The sequence below is a fragment of the Leuresthes tenuis genome, unplaced genomic scaffold (genome assembly GCF_036924035.1).
Source record: "Leuresthes tenuis unplaced genomic scaffold, fLeuTen1.0.hap1 SCAF_11, whole genome shotgun sequence".
Lineage (NCBI taxonomy): Eukaryota > Metazoa > Chordata > Actinopteri > Atheriniformes > Atherinopsidae > Leuresthes > Leuresthes tenuis.
In genome coordinates, this window is record NW_027325365.1 from 28,165,538 (window position 1) to 28,184,804 (window position 19,267).

Genomic DNA, 19,267 nt, shown 5'->3' on the forward strand with positions numbered 1-19,267 from the left:
TGGCTATGGAGCAAAAACCTGACTTGATAAACCCGGAAGGTAAAGTGAGGATTTTGCAATGAGTGAGACTGAACCAGGAAACTACCCACACACCAGAAGACTTTGAAAAGACTTAGAAAAGACTCTGAAAGACTATCAGCTCACATCTAAAGACTAGTGTTTAGAGTTTTTAGTCCCAGACTAGCCTCGGACTAAAGATTTTACAAAGACTGTAAATCTTGTAGGGTCACTATTTACAAGATTACAACTAGATTTTTAAAAAAAATTTTCCCATCATCCTCAGCAGACGTTTTACAAAAATGGAGGAGAAGCAGCTTTTAGCTACAGCTGCTCTTGTCTGTGCAGTGGTTTGTAGTGAAAAACCCAACAAAAAGAAGAGAAAATGCCACAGTATATGGGCACGGCCTTGGCTATATGGATGGGGACAGGCATGGCTGCTCTGCCCACAGCTCCACCAGTTGCTCTCCGTTTGGACAGTCCATTTTCGCCTGCTTGTCGCTCGTTCTTCTATGTCCACCGACATGTTTGTTATTGACTGTCTGCTTTCCTGTTTCCGATTTTGTCAGTGCTCAGCTATTGGTTGTTGATTGTGGTACATCACTGCCACCTGCGATAATATTAAACACGTTTGATATGATCCCAAGCCCAAGACTAGGTAAAGACTGGTATGAAACATGGTCGCAGACTGCAGATTACCACCTTAAACTTAACGATCAAGATGACGGGAGTGCCGAGACTCCAGTTAGACTCCTAAAGACTGTCAGTTTTTAGTCTGTAAACCCAGCATAAGTACTGTGGGGAGGTGATTGGTGATGAAGTGCAGCTGTGAACAGAAACAGGTGACTTGAGTGAGACTAAGTGACAGGGGGAAAAACATGACCAGAAAGCTGAAAACATAAGAAATTACCCAAAAACAAGAATATCAAAACATAAACCGTGACTACTATAACATATAACATATATGCTAACATTGTACTGACCCAGAAATAAGACAAAAATCACTTCAACTATAGGGGCATTCCTGATTTATTTCTCCCTCAATTGTATTACCAGCCCTCACTTTCCTGTTCCTTGTTACAAGGTGTTACCCAGCTGAAGCTGAGATACCTCAGCTATTGCTGCACAGGATTTTACCACTTTGCTCAAATCTGTCTCCCGTGACTATCATCAGTGCTATCTGTATTCAGTAAATTGCTTATGCTGTGGTATAGTGGTATACATAGTTCAGGGGTATAGAGTGCTGAAGGATCAAATCAGAGACAAGCTGCTGTATGTAATTTTATTGAGGAACTGAAAGTTGGAAATACATGGCTAATACACAGCCAGATCCAAGTGTGTGTACGTCACTGACTTAATGAAAACATGGCCCTTTGATTGCCACTTTCACATTCTTCTTCTCTTGTCTGCAGGGAAGAAAACAGAACATGGATTGTGAGAACCATTGCACTCTTCACCTCTGTGCATGTGAGTATGGGTGTGGATTAGTATGAACAGAATGGCACACACATGTTCGTGTGATTAATCCTAAAAATCCAGATGTAACTATGCATTAACCCTATGAAGTGTTCATCTGTGGTGGGAAGTGCAGTGTGCTTGAAGCAGCAGCATCAGTGTCAGTCAGCACATTTACCTGACACCAGAAAAATCTAATTACTGTATTAATCTGACCAAAACCACATTTTTAAGAATAAATGAAAACATTAGTAAGACCAAAATCACAAATCTCCACTGTTAAAGAATATACCAAATTATTGTCAGAATGGTCCGTGGAATTAAATACCATATAAACTCTGTTAAATTGGGTAATATTACTTTTTTAAAGTAGCTAATTAGATTACAGGATTTGTGGTATTGAAAAGCAATTTGTTTTATTATTCCATTACTTTCTATGAAAAGTAATTTGTTGGAGTACTTTTTTGTTGTCTGATATAAATGCATTTTTGGAATTTCTTGTGCACCTTGGTTATGAAGTCAGACAACATTCATGTCAACATGTTATGTCTCCTTTAGTTCACTACAAAACTTATTCTCTTATTTACAATCTGAAGCTCTGCCGTCTAACCAATGGAATGAAAGCCACACAATGCCCTTACAGTGTTTTAGAAGGATTTTCTGCAAAAAAAATAAATCAAACCAAGCATCTGGGACTGCAAATATTTCAACAAGTTATAGGAATTTTACAATGATCTTACAAAAAGATGGTGTCTACAGTTGTTAGTAGCATCTCCCTCATTACATAACTAGCAACATGTTCATTAATTTCCCTCAGATCTACAGCTTAAGCAATCTGGAGTAGAGTGCTTTACTATTAACAGATATTCATTATTACCCAGGCACAATATTGATTGATCACAAGAATGGCAAAAATTATGTTTAGGTTATGCTAAAAGGTTCAGGGATCAAAAAACATGGAATGCAACTGAAGCAGGTTCATCAAAGTGCCTTAAACAGGTAAGGAGCTTCGTTTGCTTTTGCAGCATTAAACAAAAAGTGTAAAACCTTATCAGGTTGTTTACTGTTTTGAAATTGCCATTTAACCTTTTTTTCTTTTCCTTTCTTTTCAGATATCCTTAATTTTTATTGTAATAATAATAATAATGATAATATGTTTTAATTGCTCCCTATGTAGGAGTATTGGCAGAATATTTTTTTCATGTTTAACAGACCCTGCCAAATTCAAAGGTCCAAATCAAATTGGATCTATGAACATTTAAGTCAGTTTGTTAGATTTTTTTGTGCTTAAGGGCTTAGGTGATGTAATTACTTGAGAAATGTTTGACAGGTGTTTTCTAATTTTGAAAAAGTGTTAATGACTGATCTGCTGATTTTTGTATTTGGTGTTCTGATGAGCTTCTGTCCGCCCCTGCCTTCTTGTCCTACCTAACAACTTCTGATTAAACCAATATTCTGACACTATTGTGGTATGTGAAAATGTAATCTCCTATCTGATGTAAACTGATTAAACACTGACATAGATTCCTATACAAGTGTGGAAAATAATCACAGAAACATACATGTGTGTTTCCCTCTCCGTGTAGCTGTGCTTCTGTGATATCACTGATATTTGCATGTGTATGAAGGTACGCGTAACATGCCTGTTTTGCTGGCAGAGAACACACTCTGTGCCATAGGTTTTTCCATCGCTGCCACACACTGGATCATACTGCTTGGTGCAGACTTCCCCTTCATAACTGCTACAGTCAGGCTGGACACAAACAGGCAGTCAAATGATTACACAATAAACATTAGATTAGTTTCTCAGTAAGATTTGAGTTGTTATGATGAAATAACTGCACCTTTTGGACATCTACATGTGTCAGGCATACAGGTATCAGGTATGCCTTTATGAGGTCAAATAAATCCACAGTTTGGGTCTAGAACTACAGACAGCAGCATCACTGTTGTGTTCTCTTTCCATTTCAGATACTGTGATTGACAAAATATCTGTGGAGGTCCATCAGGGACAAGTCCAAATATTATGTTGAAAATTCATGAAAACATTAAAAGATTTCATAGATTTCAGCTTCGTTTCCTGTTAACATGTTGAGAGTATTGTACTGTATAACCTGTGACGAACATAGGCTCTTTTCTGAAGTGAAATATGGATCATCAAAGGCTTTGATGATCCAGGCTTTGTCAACCTGTTAAGTGACTATACTTTGCCTTTCCTGTGACAGTAAAGATTCTTTTTTCTTTTTGGTCATGGTGGCATGAATCATAATGACATTGTGCTGGCATGGTGACTCATATTGGAAAGATAGGTGTGCTGTAATGAACTTGCAGAGCTTAAAAAAGACAAAACCACGTCCACAAAAAATGGAGAAGTTTTCAAAATTTCATCAAAAAATTAAATCTGTCATTATATGGTCGGTTTGAATCTTAAACAGACACAGGTCGAAATAAATTATTGTGAGAATGCTGTAAAGCATTATTGTTTTCCTGTTTCCCTTTATTATTTTTATTCCATACATTTTTTGAAGCTTAACAACTTCTGCATACTTTCACTGGATTTCTACAATTTTGCTATATTCCAGCTATATCTTTTGGTACTTCTACTTTTATGCTTTTTAAAATATTAAGCCTTTTTGCAAATTCCCCATCATTAAAATGAATGGAAAGTGCTTTTTACTCTTTTCAACCTAACTACTTCTACATACTTTCAGCTAGAGACACCATTCAAACTTTAAACGGGTCACAAGACATTCAGCTATTACCAAATTGTTCAGCTTTTCAAATATTAAGCCAATTTTGAAATATGACAGCTTCAAAAACATGAATATTTTTGCTCCTTCTTGATTTTTATGAATGAGTAGCCAGCAGAGTGAGCACTGATAACAATCAGCTTTTTCTGATATTCGACTAATTTTCTTCAAACAAATTCCTCTAACTTTCATAACTTTAACTTACAGAAACAAATTTTACCTTAAAATGTAGGAACATTTGTCCTCTTTCAGCCAATGTAACTACCAAAGAGCTGACATTTATAGAATTTCAGCTATGAGCCTTGAAGTGAGAGAAAGTTTTCAAATTCTTTCACTTACTCCAATGGAACATTGGTCTGACACAGCAGACAGGTTCAACTGTTTTCAACTCGCTGCCGTTTCAACATCTTTCACTCCGCATTCCTATTCCTACCCTTCTGGTGCTCACAGTCTTCAAATTATTTTCATGGCTCTTACAGTTTTCTCACAAGAGGTCATAGTATCCCTTCAGCCATCTTCTCCTCCTTTTCGTTAGGCCGCAGCTGTTTACAAACATTTCTATAGCTGTGAGGACATCTCTCTTCCTCTCCTCTGTTACATATTACACAGCAACCATTTTAACAATTACTCACTTGAACTTTGACATAGAATACTATGCATCTTTCTGTTAAATCTCCATTTTACTTGTACATACATGTGATTCTACCTTTTCACACTGATGGACACTGCTTTGAACTATTTCCTACCACTTAAGTCATGTCACACTGAGGGACACAGTATCACATTAGCTGCTTTGAATGAAACCATTTCTTTCTTTCTTCTCTATGTGTTTCTCTGTTTCCCATTTAAGATCAGTGTTCTGGTGATCCATTTAACCTTCGACCTTTTTCATAAGAACTGTTCATCTCTGTGTTGAAATCTTCTTCAGCTGTCTCTTCTGCACTTTGAAATTTCAATTTAAGGTTCCAATTAAGCTGGCATATACATTCCATTTAACTCTTTTAGAATGACTCAGGAAAATTTCAAGACTTTTCACTTATTTTAATTCTCCTTTAAATCCTTTTGTTGTTTTTAACCTTTCAACTTCTTCAATTAAGACTTCTGCCGTTTTTTCCAATAGGTTTAAATTACTCCACTATTGTCATTTCAACTTTAAATTCCTTCAACGAAGACTTCAGCAACAGGTTTTTCAGCAATTGAAAGTTTTTCTGCTTTTTTAGCATGGTTAGCTATCCATTCAGTTTATCAGCAACGTCACTGCTGATAAACTGAACAGCTTTTTCTAGTTTCCAATATCTTCCAATATCTCTATAACTGACCAACTTTATTGTATTTAGAAAATTTAAAACCCCAATTCCAAAAAAGTTTGGACACTATAAAATGTAAATAAAAACTATATTTGAGGGTAATGTTCATGCAGTGTTACGGCATGGTATCAGATGAGGCTGACCCTTTGACTTCACCCGTCCAGCCGAGTGGCCTATGTGGCATCGATGCTTTGAATGCTTTCGGACAGCATCGAAAGATAGCAGGGAAGTCCAGGTGAACATGCTTCTCTATGCTATGGAAGAAGATGCAGAGTCAATATATGATTCCTTAGTATTCAACAGTCCGACTGCATGGTGAGAATGACAATAGGCAAATCCGGAGTTTGTCTTTGTGACTGTAATGGCTAAGTTTACAGACCATTTTGTATTGGTTTCTTTATGCACGTTTAGCTATAGTGTTAGTGTGTTAGTAGAGTGCATTCTTAAGTGACAGGAGAGGTATCTGGAACTGCTTTAGCAAACATATTTGTTTTAGAACTCTAAGCTAGTGGAGGTGGATAATCCTCACTTCGATAGCTTTATTTTTTAAACATACATTCCTTGACCTGAATGGTTTGGGAACTGATGATACTTATTGTTGCAGTTTTTCAGAGGAATCTGTGCCCATTCTTGCCAAATCCAAGATTTCAGCTGCTTAACAGTCCATAATTGTTTTCTGATTCTCCTCTTCATGATGCCCTGTACATTTTTAATGGGAGACAGATGAGGGCAGGCAAGCCAATCAAGCAAACTGTGTGTATGAGGCCACGGTATTAAAAGTCATGCAGAATGAGGATTGTCCTGCTGAAATAACCACAGTCCTCCCGGGAAAAGATGTCATCTTGGTGGTAGCATATGTCTCTCAAAAACTCCAACATCCACCTCTGCATCAATGGTATCTTCACACATATTAAGTCATCCATGCCATGGACACTGATGCACCCCCATACCATCACAGATGTTGGCTTTTGCACCATTCTCTGATAACAGCCTGGATGTAGGAGGAAATGTCAGCTTGTGTATTTTCTTCAACATTTTCACTGAGTTGATGTGATCTGTGAAAGTCTCTACTTCCTGAGGTTGAATTTTGATTCAGATATCGTCTACATATCTGAACCAGTGGCTTGGTGTTGTTCCTATGTAGGAGCTCAATGCTTTGCTTTGCACTCACTCCATGTAGTGGGTGGTCACAATGGGGTACGCTGGAAGAACAAATACAATGACTGCTTCATTGTAGAGCAGTCATTGTATTTAAAATAGGTGGTAAAGAGGCAGAAGTCCAGCAGGACACAGTTATGACCGGGCATGTAGCTGGCCCTGTTGTTTAATGAGTCATCTTGCTGCAGCCATTTCCTGACAGCTATTTAGACTCAGATGTACAGTATACATGTGAAATCTCAGGTGACGGAAAGTCGAGGTGACATCAAATGAAACAATGGTTTAACCTAGACCTAATTTTAGATGTTGGATTTCTGTACAAAATCCGCAGAGGTCTGTTTGTGATATGGAATGTTTCCTAATAGGAGCAAAGATTGAAGAGAGGTGTTTAGAAATGTTGTGACTCTACTTCCTGCTTCTGAAGAGTGCAGACACGTCTCTGCTTCCTCCTTCTGCTTAATGCTTTATTTGCTTTTTAAATCATTCTACTTATTTCCACTAGTCTTGGATGTAATTTTATTCTTTTACTGGTATTCTTTTAAGTGTATATTTGTAAACGGTATTAGCCCTTCTGTTTGCAAATAGAATTGGACAGAACAGCTGCACAGAGTGTGAGCGACTCTCTGTGAGGATAACACAGCTTGAGAAGAGGATTGAAATGCTGCAAGAAATTTGTGCGAGTGAGGAATTTATTGACTCTATTATAGCTCCTGTACAGGCTGTGGAGCCTTCATGTGGCAAAGAACTAACTCTTTTTTCTACACGGGATAACAGCTGATGTGGAGCCTCACACTGCAGACCTGGCTGACACACTTCCCTGTATGTGTCCAAATGACACTGAAATATCAGGTGAAGCTCCCAAACCGGCCGGTCCGACTGATATCTCTTACTAGAACAGCGTTGATGCCAAACCAAAATCATCAACCCCAACCTGAAATACCATTGCATAATAGATACGACCCGTTGATTCCAAATACAATGTGCAATGATGAATGTAATACAAATATTAATAAAAACAAGAGAAATGGCCCCAAATCTCAGCCAAGGGCTATCCAGAATATCAGGAGAAGCCCAAATGCCACAACCAAGGTGAGGGCTACGGAAGCAATTGACACAAAATGGAATAGATACCATTCTCATCAGGGACTCTATAACACAGCTTGTCAGAATGGCAAAGACAGAAAATATAACTTTTTCTGATGCATCAGTCAGGGAACTGATAGATATCTTGTCGACCATCCTGTCTACGCATCCAGATGGCATGAAGATCATTATCCACACGGGGTCTTTTGATATTCTGAGAAAGAAAGACTGGCTCTGAGATCCTGAAAAAAGACTTTTCTCTGCTGTTGGAGAGACTGTGTCACTATGGGGCACACTGTGTCTCCATTTCAGGCCCCATTCCTACTGTGGGTAAAGGAATTGAACTTTTCAGCAGACTTCTTGGCCTGAACACATGGCTATCAAATGCATGCATCGCCCATGGGATTAAGTTCATTGATAACTTCAATATCTTTTGGAACTGTAAGGAGCGTTTCAGACCTGATGGTGTGCATCCAAATCGAACTGGATGCAGATTACCCCCAGCTCTCCCCCCCTCACCAGACCCCTTACTCCACATCACCCAAGGTCTCCAAAGGATGTCTCTATCCCAGCCAGGACTCCAGTGACTCTCTTTTACTCAAAGTCACAGTAACGTGTTATCCCATCCAATGTGTGTGTTCTTTTTTTCAGTAATATATTGGTTCTAAAAACTAGGAGCCCACTATACTAGAGGGGTCCAACAGGTTTCATGGGACCAGTGGTTGGCCTTATGTGTTTAGAAGGACCCTTGAAGGTAAAAAGGTTTTTATGATCAGGGTTTGTATTAGTTGTGGTTAGATTATGTTTATGTTTATGTATTTAGCAGACGCTTTTATCCAAAGCGACTTACAAATGAAGATATAACAAACTATATAAAAAGCTAACAATAAACTACATAGAAGGAACCCACTAGTCCGACTCTGTCAGAGGAGACAGAGTAGAGATAGGGTGCAGGCATAGAAGGAAGTGCAGAAAGATAAAGTGCAAAGATAGAGGGGGTAGGTCAATACAAGGTCAATGCTAGGATAGGAGATGCTCTCTGAAGAGCTGGGTTTTCAAGAGTTTCTTGAAGATAGACAGGGACGCCCCTGTTCTGGTAGTGCTTGGTAGGTCATTCCACCATCGTGGGACGACACATGAAAAGAGTTTGGATTGTCTTAGGCGTGGTGTAGGCACTGCTAGACGACAATCCTGGGACGAACGGAGTGACCAAGTTGTGACATAAGCCTTTACAAGAGCATTCAAGTAGATGGGAGCCGTTCCATTAAGCACTTTGTAGGCTAACATCAGTGACTTGATTCAGAGTAAAGTTTAGGTTTAGGCATTTTAATGTGATGATCAGGATAAGGGTACTGGAAATGCATAATGCCAATTATGAATAACCACAAAGATAGAAAAACAAGTTTGTTTGTGTCTGTAAAAAACTTAATGTGCAATGCAAAATAAAACATTTAATGCAACTGTTAATATGAACCATCAGTAAAACATTCTGCAAAACTAAAAACATGATTGTGTAAAGTGTATGATTCCCCACTCAATCCCACATTGGACTCTCACCTCTGTAAACTCAGCCATTGTCTCCTGATCTGCTGCTGCAAACATCTTTGTCTTATGGCTGTCTGGAAACTGAGTTGCAAAGTCATCCTCCTGAGACAAGACTACACACACACACGCACATTTGTACTTCTTTACTTTTAAACAGTCTCATACAGTCTTGATGCATTCAAATACAATCATCATAATTAAATGTCTGGAGGACTGGAAAGACCTCTGTTGTCAAGAAAAGAGATAGTATGTATAAATGCAGTTCTATTTAATCTAGTTTAAACATCATATGTAGCTGGGAAGCGCAAGCTCAATGTGTGCTACTATTAACAATTTGGCCCAATAATAAAGAATTACAGTAGTCCAATCTTGAAGTAAGAAATGCATGAACTAGTTTCTCTGCATCACCCTGAGACAGGATGTTCCTGATTTTAGCAATATTATGAAGGTGAAAGAAGGCAGTCCTAGAAACCAGTTTTAAATGTGCGTCAAATGATAAATTCTGGTCAAAAATAACTCCAAGGTTCCTCACTGTAGAACTAGAAGCCAAGGAAATACCATCTAAAGTAACTATATAACTAGACAATTTCTCCCTGAAACGCTCAGGTCCAAAGACCAAAACTTCAGTTTTGTCTGATGTTAGAAGCAGACAGTTCTAGTCATCCAGGTCTTTATGTCTTTAAGTCATGCTTGTAGTCTGACCAACCTATTAATTTCATCTGGTTTCATAGATAAGTACAGCTGAGTATCATCAGCATAACAATGGAAATTTATGCCATGCTGTCTAATAATGTCACCCGATGGAAGCATGTATAAAGTAAAAAGAATTGGTCTAAGCACAGAACCCTGAGGAACTCTATGACTTACTCCGATGTGTGAGAAAGATTCTACATTTACAAGAACAAACTGGACTCTATCAGATAAATATGACTTAAACCAGCCTAATGCAGTTCCTTTAATCCCAATAACATGTTCAAACTCTCTGTAACAGAATGCTGTGATCAATCGTATCAAATGCAGCACTGAGATCCAACAGGACAAGCACAGAAACAAGTCCGCTATGAGAGGCTAAGAAGAGATCATTGGGAATGAAACTGAATGAAACTCTTCAAACAGATTATTTCTATGTAAATGATGACAAAGTTATGTTTATGTTTGTGCATTTAGCAGATGCTTTTATCAAAAGTGACTTACTGATAGGGTAAGGGGGTCTTGCCTAAGGACCCTTACTGGAGACAGTACCTTTCATGCAGGGGATTTGAACCCAGATCTCCCACATGAAAGGTGGCAATCATATCACTACACTATCCAGCCCCCAGTTGAGCTGCAACTATTTTTTCAAGAACTTTAAATAAAAAAGGGAGATTGGATATAGGTCTATAATTAGCCAACACTTCTGAATCAAGAGTTGGGTTTTAGTAAAGGTTTAATTACAGCAACCTTAAAAGTCTGAGGTGCATATCCTGTCAACAAAGACCAATTGATCAAATCCAATATGGAAGTGTCAATTAAGGGGAAAACCTCCTTGAACAGTCTGGTTGGGATTGGGTCTAAAATACAAGTTGATGGTTTAGAAGAGACTATTGCTGTTATTAGCTCAGAGAGATCAACTGGGCAGAAGCTGTCTAAATACAAATCAGGTTCTAAAGATACTTCTAAAGCTGCTGTACTTGACGATACATCAGTGATAATAGTGGGAAGGATTCCATTAATCTTCTCTCTGACAGAAACAATTTCATTGATAAAGAATGTCATGAAATCATCACTGCTGAGAGTTAAAGGAATACATGGCTCAACAGAGCTCGGACTCTTTATCAGCCTGGCAACAGTGCTGAAAAGAAACCTGGGATTATTCTTATTCTCTTCTATCAATTATGAATAATAAGCAGTTCTAGCTTTACAAAGGGCTTTCTTATACGTTATTAAACTATCTTTCCAGACTAATTGAGACTCTTCTAAATTAGATGAACACCACTGTCTCTCAAGCTTTCTTGCAGTCTGCTTTAACGCACGCAGCTGTGAATTATACCAAGGAGCCAACCTCTTCTGACTGATTACCTTCCTTTTCAGGGGGGCAACATTGTCCAGTGTTGTACACATTGACACTATAGTGCTGTTAACAAGAGAGTCAAGTTCTACTGGATTAAAATTTAGGTAGCCATCCTCTGTCATATCTGCACATGGCAATGAAGAAAAGGATGATGAAATCAACTCTTACAGCATTCTCTGATGGACACCTATACGTAAAATTCTTCTCAGAAGTTGTATAGTCAAGTAATATGAATTCAAACATTATTAAAAAATGGTCAGACAAGACAGGGTTATGAGGGAACACTGTTAACTGTTCACTCTCAATGCCATAAGTCAGCACAAGATAAATGGTACGATTAAGGCAGTGAGTAGGTCTGTGAACACTTTGAGAAAATCCAATAGAGTCTAATATAGAATTAAAGTTAATATTTAGGCTGTCATTTTCAACATCTACATGAATATTAAAGTCACCCACTACAATGACTTTATCTGTACTCAGCACTAACTGGGATAAAAACTCTGAGAATTCAGACAGAAACTCAGTATAAGGGCCAGGTGGACGATATACAACAACAAACACAAGATGTTTTTATGATTTCCACTTTGGGTGGGAAAAACTGAGAATCAGAGATTTAAAAGAGCTAAAACTAATCTTGGGTCGAGGACTGATTTAGTAACCCTGATCTGAAGATAGCTGCCACTCCTCCTCTGCCTGTGGTTCGAGGAACGTGAACATTTAAATAGTCAGAAGGAGTTTATTCATTAATGCTATCATTATCCTCCTGCTGCAAAATATATCAATATGATGATCACAAATCAAATCATTCACTAACAGAGACTTCGAAAGGAGAGATCTAATATTCAGCAAACCACATTTAATAGTTTGATGTTTTTGTTTAGATTATTTGCTCCTTTTGTGTTTTTTGATTGGGGGGTGGGGGGGGGGGGGGGGTGCAGCATCAGGTGGGAAGCCGCAGAGAAGTGTGTAAGACTACAACTCTACATCTTGGTCTCAACCCTGGGTTGTCATGTTTTTGGATGACTAATGAATTCATCCATATTTCTAGAAATGATAGCCGCTCCTTCCAAAGTGGGATGGATGCTGTCTCTCCTCATCAGACCAGGTTTTTTCCAGAAAGATTGCCAATTATCTATGTAGACCACGTTGTTTGCTGGACACCATCTGGACAACCAGCGATTGAATTAGGACATACGGCTAAACATGTCATCACTGGTCAGATTTGGCAGGGGTCCAGAGAAAACTATGGTGTCCGACATTGTTTTGTACACACCGATGCAACATTAATTTTAGTGACCTCCGATTGGCGTAACCGGGTGTCATTACCGCCGACGTGAATAACTATTTTACCGTATTTACGCTTATCCTTAGCCAGCAGTTTTAAATAGGATTCTATGTCACCCGCTCTGGCCCCTGGAATACATTGGACTATGGTCGATGGTGTCGCTAATGCCACGTTTCTGACTATAGAGCTGCCAATTACCAGGATTTTGTCCTCAGCGAGTGTGTCGCTGAGTGGGGAAAATCTATTTGAAACATGGACAGGTTGATGGTGAACCACGGGCTTGACTTTAGGACTATGACTCCTCTTCTTGACAGTCACCCAGCCACTCTTAAGTCCCGGCTGCTCGGGATCTGCTCGGGGACGACTAACAGAGCTAACTAGGCTAGTTGGCTCCACACTGGCTAAAGGGGCCTGGCTCGCTCTCGGGTGGTTTTCAACAGTGCAGAGCCGAGCTTCCAATTCAGATAACCTCACCTCCAAAACTACAAAAAGACTACATTTGTTACATGTACCATTACCACTAAAGGAGGCAGAGGAGTAACTAAACATCTGACACACGGAGCAGGTGAAAGCAGGAGATGGAGGAAGAGAACTGGTAGTCATGCTAAGTTAGAGAACCCGACAGACAAAAGTGAAAAATAAAGACTAAAGATCTGTAAGAGTGAGCGTTAGAATAAAAAAATTTTTTTTTACTCATTACCACTAATCCCATTTTTTTCTAAACTGTATTTTTTCTTTTGTTTTTTAGTTGTTGTTTTGTTTTGTTTTACACTTTTTAGGTATATAGATAGTTATCATGTATTAGGAGACACTTACAAAAACGAAAAAGCAAATAAATGTAAACATTCAATCTAACATTTAATTTATGTTTAACTGAGAAAGCCTACAGAGAACTGATATATTAAGGAGAAGAGGTAATTCAGTTAGACATGATCAGATGGTGCCTTTTATAACATATGATTTTAATGTGTATGTGAACACAAAATGAGTCCTTCCACTCATCAATAACAGTACTTCAAAAAGTTCAGATCATTGTAACCACTGTGTGCTCTTACAGATAATTAAACATTAATTTTGTTACAATAAGTAAACAAAAATAAGGTGTTTTGACAATGACATTGGTTGTATGTAATGTAATTTTATGTAATCAGCCAGATAAAAAGCCAGATTTTACTCAGCCTTTTTCTTTTTTACAATTTAACAGTAGACAAGTGATACATAATACTAAATTAAAGAGTTTTTTGTTTGTTTGTTTGATTTACCAGGAAGCCACATTGAGAGCCAATAACTGGCAATGGTAAACGTCTCTATGCAAAAGTATTGTCAAGAGACATCTTTCCAGTGGGTCACTGGTACTTACATGCTAGTTGAGTTAGTCTAAACTTTATCATTAGATTTATTTTTTTAATTGATCCTGTCCTGCTGTGCCTTTGATTATCAGTATATTAATTTAGGTTATGTGTCTATTTTCACTTGCCAGCCTCCTCAATATGGCTGCTTCTACAACAACCTCCAAACTCACCAGTCGTGCATATAGCAGAGGTTAAATTGGTATGTTTTGTTTGGGAGAGTTCTCTGGTTTTAGGGTTGAAATGGTCCACTAGTCATGTGTGCAAAGGCAAAAAAAAAAATTGACAGACATCAAATGACTAACTTTACAAACAAACAGGTTGACACAGCCCTCCGGTATGCCAGCACAGTCTCAAAGCAAATCCTTCACAAGCCAGAAAACTTTGTATTTCTGCTGAGAGAGATGATTTTTTTCTACAATATCTTTATTGAGATTTGAATATATCATTCAACAGTACAAACACTAACAAGATGCTTCTCATTTTGAACAGCAATCTAGACCAACTAGAATAGTAATCTGCAATATACATGCATTCATAAGAAAATGAAAACAGTAAAATAAATTAGAATTTCTCAAACAATGAAAATCTATTCAACTCTTAAAACCCACCATAATTTCAACACACACATAGTCATCATATGCAGTGTGAACGCTTTTGCTTGCTATTTTATGTTGACACTCGTTTTCTCTAAACCATTCTGTCAGCTTCTGTCAGCTTCAGTACCTCTCTACCTCAGTAGGTAGACTCATCACCACCTGTGATCAGTCCCACCACAGTTGTGCTGTCTGTGGTTTATGCTATGGTGTTGGTGCTGTGAGATGAAACTCAATTATATGTGTACAGGGAGTGGAAGACTGTCACAGCATGTAATCTTGTGGCCCTCTGTGCTGAGTGTCAGAGTGATCTGGGCACATCCTTAAAATCTAAAGTCTGTCTGTTAAAAAGGCTTTTATCCACAGACAGATGTATGCAAAGGCCACAGTCTGCTGGGTAAGATGTTAAAGCACTTCAGCCTCAGTACACTTGTCGCCTGCTCAATTATCTATGTCTCACTGCGCCCCTATGCAGCACTTTTTTCTTTACAATAGCACACCAGGGGCAATGTTTGGTTAACTATCATGCCCATGGACTGTTCAACACATGGAGGAGTTGGGGATTGAACCACCAATGTTTCAATTGGAGGACAACTCCTCCACCCACTGAGACATTAAAAGATAAAAGTTTTGAAAGTGTGTTAGTTCTCACAGACTTCCAGGTTATTTAACTGTTCCCACCATCATTCACACCTGGCTTCAGTTTGTCATCATTCACCTATATATTCATCCACCCATCCATTTTCTATACCCGGTTCATCCAATTTAGGGTTGCGGGAGGGCTGGAGCCTATCCCAGCTATCACTGGGTGAGACAAGGGGTATGGTCCAGGGGCTAGACAGGTTACCAGTCCATCACAGGGCAACACACAATGCGGTTACATGCGTGCCATCAGATCGGATTAATGGCTAAATTACAATAAGATTGAGTTATTCAGCTCATGTAGACAGCTTAATCTGACAAGAGATTGAATCAGATCGAGTTACTTGCGATCAAATCAAGACCCCGGGATAAATCGATCCTAATGCCCACTGAACGTGCATGTAGACGACAGTGGGTCGGATCGAGCATTCTGCGCATTCTTGAGATTTTTTCCCGCGATCGTCACCCGGAAGTTGAAGGAGACAATATTACTGTTGTTGTCGCCGCCGTCAGAAAGTAACAAACAACGCGATGAAGAATGTGCCATTGTGGATCGCGTTTGTGCCATAACTATGCTCATCACAAATATAGAGGGATGTAGCTTCATCTTGCTCTTCGCTCGCCATCTTTCTCGAATGCCTTAGTTTTGTTGTTGGTGGTGATGAACAGGTCAACTGGAAGTGGCTCTATTAGCGATAGTTGAAATGGGTACAGTGCTACCTATCATACTGCGGTATTGCATGCTTTGTGCCAGTGATTAGATTCATTCACCGCCATATATCCAATGATAATTACCATTGCTCAGATAAGGAGCATAACTCAACAATAGCTATAATCGAGTTAATCTCATCATCTAGACCCACTGACTAATTGACCTGACATGCATGTTTTTGGGCGGTGGGAAGGAGCATACACGGTGAGAACATGCAAACGCCACACAGAAAGGCCCCAGCCAGGATTCTAACCCAGGAATCCCCCTGCTGTGAGGTGACAGTGAAGACCAGTACTAAACTGGTATCAGTTCCAGATCTGGTCAGTATTAAAGTTCCAAGAAAAACTTTGCTTGTATTGATATAGGTGAAATAAATTAATTAAAAATGCTGCTCATAATGACAAATAATGAGTGTGTTTATATTCTGATCCTCTGTCATACCCAAATGTAGGCTAAGTTCATAAATGTAAAATAGATTAAGCAAAGGTTGTTGTGTATCTGTAAGTGACCTCAAAAAGTATACATAGACTTACACTGCACAACTTTGTATCACTTTTAGGACCACTTAGCAAAGCAGATGCTACTGCTTCATTTATAAAGCAGCTTGCCCCTGACTCCAGTGCTCTTATGATTCTCAATCATAAACATGTGACAGTAACACATATTATTGTTTAGAAAACATACTTGCAATTATAATCTCAGGACACAATTAGCATTGGCTTTCAACTCTTGGTTGCATTTTGTGCAGCTTTAAGTCAGGAAGCAGAATTTAAGCATCAAAGTTCAACTAATTCTTCATTGGCAGATGATGGAGAAACAGCAGAAATGTTTCAGAGTTGTCCCCAAGTTAATTCTGAATTATTGGCAGCCTCTCACTCCAGTAGAGCCGAGATAGTTAAATTATGCTCCGTAGCTAACTGCTAATAATTGCTAATGAACAGCTAAATGCTAAATCATTACCCCGAGTTTTAACTAAGTGGATTCAGGAGCTGTCCTGATGACCATGTAAACAACTATTGTAAAACTTGTTATTAATATTTTCAATGTTGAGACCATGTTATTTACAAAGTCATGGGTTGTTGCACTTATTGTTGATCCACTGATCCCAGGTTTTTTGATTTTATGATTATGCTACAACTACATATTGTTGGTGTGGAGTAGGTAATGCTACAGACTCCAAGAAACAATGCAGTCCTAAATGCATGAATAAAGTTACTGAATCTGCTGAGTATGTTGTCATCCAGGCTGTGATTTAAGAAATTTCAAACTTATATTTTTTCCTTGTGGAACATATATCTCTTGACAGAATAAACCTTGAGAGATGATAAAGATAATGGTTAGGGTTAGAAAACTATACGCTGTCCATCCATTTTCTATACCGTCAATCCGTTGGTCAGGTAGCGGGTGGGCTGGAGCCTATCCCAGCAGTCATCGGGCGAAAGGCAGGGTACACCCTGGACAGGTCGCCGGTCCATCACAGCTATACGCTGTCACAAACTACACAATTTCATTCTCACAGGTCGCAGTTTCTGTTGCATGACACAACTCTATTTGACTGCTACGACCTGGTGCAACCACGGAAAAAGGGAAGTAAATTTAAACCAGCTACTGTTGGCATAAGGTAATATTATTTATTTTTCAGTGATTAAGAAAGTACAACAACTAAAAACAGGGTTGAGGGAGGTTAAAGAAAAAATCCAAGGAAAACAAAGTGCAACCGAGCAGTGAAAAGAAACAAAAAAAAATCAAATAAAGGACTGTCCAATTAAAAAAAAATATGCTTAAGTCCCCAGCTCCAGGTACACTGACTCAAGTTTTCAAACCACTAAACTCAACTATAAAGACACAAAGGTTGGCAAGAAAGTTGAAATGTCTCAGACACACAATCAGTGTCTTCACAAAACCACAATTCTGAAAAAATTGTGTATCACACTAAAGTTGGTCATGGTTACTTATTAACTACAACAATACAAATCCTTCTGTCTAACATAAATTAGGTTTGTTTAAACATTAGCTTTTAGATAATAAAATTGCATGTAATGACTACTTTCTCTCATTGTTTTTTCCATCCATCCATTTTCTATTCCCGCTTAATCCATCAGTCGGGTCGCGAGGGGGCTGGAGCCTATCCCAGCGGTCATTGGTTGAGAGGTAGGGGTACACCCTGGGGTATATACAGGTCGCCAGTCCATCACAGGGCCACACAGAGACCAACAACCACACACTCACTCTGAAGGACATTTTTTAGAGACACCAATTAACCTAACATGCATGTTTTTGGATGGTGGGAGGAAGCCGGAGTACCTGGATAGAATCCATGCATACACAGGGAGAACGTGCAAACTCCACACAGAAAGGCCCCAGCTGGGAGTTGTACGTGGAACTCTTTCGTTGTGAGGTGACGGTGCTAACCACCACACCACCGTGCAGTCCCCTTATTGCTTTTTATTTAGCATTTTTTGCATAAGATGAAGTCAAGAAAGTACACTCATATAAAATTATAAAACACAAACATAATTATGACTATATGACTTGTGTTAATTATTCTAGGCAGTTAATTAACTCACCAGAGAGGAAGAGCAGCAGAAGAGAAAAGAGCAGCATAGTATGCTTCATGTCTTCTGATCTGTGGACAACAGGTGTGTGTGTTCACACAATATGTTATCCTTTTACACACAGCCTGTCGAACTGGCTGTAGCAGGGCTTTGATTGGCTGTGCTGCAAAGGCAAAGCCACTCTCACCAATCAACTGAGTCACAAGATGACATATGTAGATCAAATGAATAACAGCATGGAAAAACAAATATTCAGTCCCAGGTGCAGGCTTGAAAGCCTAAACTGTTCACACAGTTAGTAAAAACATGCCTGTAGCCCACACAAACAACATGAAAATGTCACATTGATTTGGACATGAATGAGAACAGTATTTAGGTGAGTGTGAACATTCATCTCTGACGTTGTTTACTAAAAAAAAATATTGACTTAGAATTGTCAGAAGCAGTCTGAAACTCTGATAACAGTAGCAGACGAACCTCAAGTCAAATACAAAAAATTGACAAAGGATAAATAGCTTTAGGAAATGTTCACTTAAAAACACAATTTTCCCTATAATGCTAATTCACCCTTCACAAGATCTAGTTCAAGGTTCAGTTTACTCTGATTAAAACTGATTTTGTAAAAGTTTGTAAATCTAAACTAAGTTTCCAGACCCAAAATAACCAGTTCACATTCCTTTCTCTCTTTTTTATTAAGTCTCTTAATTCTCCTCATGTGGTACATACAGTTATGGAGTATGGTAAATCCATAATCCATAGTCTTTAATCAAGAGCATACGTTTT

General features: G+C 38.7%; 1 protein-coding gene across 1 annotated transcript; it reads right to left on the reverse strand.

Annotated features, from left to right (window-relative positions):
* Window positions 1–1,277: 1,277 nt before the first annotated feature.
* LOC140318444 (pancreatic secretory trypsin inhibitor-like) lies at window positions 1,278–18,569 on the reverse strand. The gene is made up of 4 exons (XM_072396268.1): window positions 18,497–18,569; window positions 9,308–9,408; window positions 3,096–3,205; window positions 1,278–1,403 (listed from the first exon to the last, which is right to left on the reverse strand). Exons 1-4 carry the CDS (start codon window positions 18,543–18,545, stop codon window positions 1,352–1,354), a joined length of 312 nt encoding a protein of 103 aa, XP_072252369.1. The 5' UTR covers window positions 18,546–18,569; the 3' UTR covers window positions 1,278–1,351.
* Window positions 18,570–19,267: the final 698 nt, after the last annotated feature.